General features: G+C 49.7%; 1 protein-coding gene across 1 annotated transcript in view; it reads left to right on the plus strand.

Moving 5' to 3' along the window:
* Positions 1-780, plus strand: part of LOC132445706 (B-cell scaffold protein with ankyrin repeats-like) — a 10,541-nt gene extending 9,761 nt beyond the window's left edge. Inside the window, exon 8 of the mRNA XM_060035821.1 lies at positions 757-780. Coding sequence (XP_059891804.1) covers positions 757-780 — 24 coding nt within the window. The remainder of the gene's footprint in view (positions 1-756) is intronic.
* The last annotated feature ends 242 nt before the right edge of the window (positions 781-1,022 follow it).

Here is a 1,022-nt window from a genome sequence, read left to right on the forward strand (position 1 = left end):
ATATATTTGCACACAAACAGAGACGCACAGTTGATCTGATCTCAGAGAAACGGGAGTAAACATTTTGATTGATGCCCTGAGGTCCTGTTCAAAGTGTGGAAGCTGATGGGAGGAGATAGAGTCCTTATCAATCCACTTAGCGAATCACTAACACAAAGCATGGAAAACAGAGTCATTACGTCGCAGTTCACAAGAACTCCTTTCATATGGTTACTGCCCTGATCTGAAGATGTTTTGCAGGGTTTCACCTTCTTCGCCATGTGATCTACTCTATTCACCACCGTCTTATTGTTACACAATCGTTCACAAATTGTATCATGAATTAAAAATCCCTGTATGAAATTAAAAGAGATGGAATATGGCATGAACCATATACGTGAGAAAAAACGATTCACTTCTATGCCGTGAAACAACAGGAATCTAATAATAAAAGACCAAAAATCTGGTAAAGCGTAACATCTCAGTGTCCACGATCCATTCTGCTTCAGGACTCACTGAGAGTACACTGGACCAAACAGTAGACGTTAAACTGAGTCCTGATCAATCCTGTCACCTCCGTGCTCCAAACCACGGTTTATCAAAGGCTGACCCCTTCACACACACAGTCTACCCAGGCTCCACCACCACCCCAACCATGCTTATCACAGGCTGACCCCTTAACACACACAGTCCACCCGGTGGCCTGTGTGTGATAAGGGGTCAGCCTGTCCACACAGTCCACCGGACTGTGTGTCCCTCCTTGTCCTCCGGGTCCAGAGAGGGACACAGTCCACCTGCTAAGTGGTTCTGCTAGGCCGGTTCTCTCCCACCACCTTCACCTCCACCACCACAATCTCCTCCAGCTCCATCACCTCAAACACCACGACTTCCAACCTCCACCAGCCCCAACCTCCACCAGCCCCAGCCTCCACCCGGCGATGGGCTCCACATACCTGGGATGAAGACGCCGCAGGAAGCGACGAGGAGGAGCAGGGCGGCGTTGGCGGGGGTCTTCATGGTTCTCTCTCTCTCCGTCGGTGTGG

The sequence above is a fragment of the Gadus macrocephalus genome, chromosome 17 (assembly GCF_031168955.1).
Source record: "Gadus macrocephalus chromosome 17, ASM3116895v1".
NCBI lineage: Eukaryota > Metazoa > Chordata > Actinopteri > Gadiformes > Gadidae > Gadus > Gadus macrocephalus.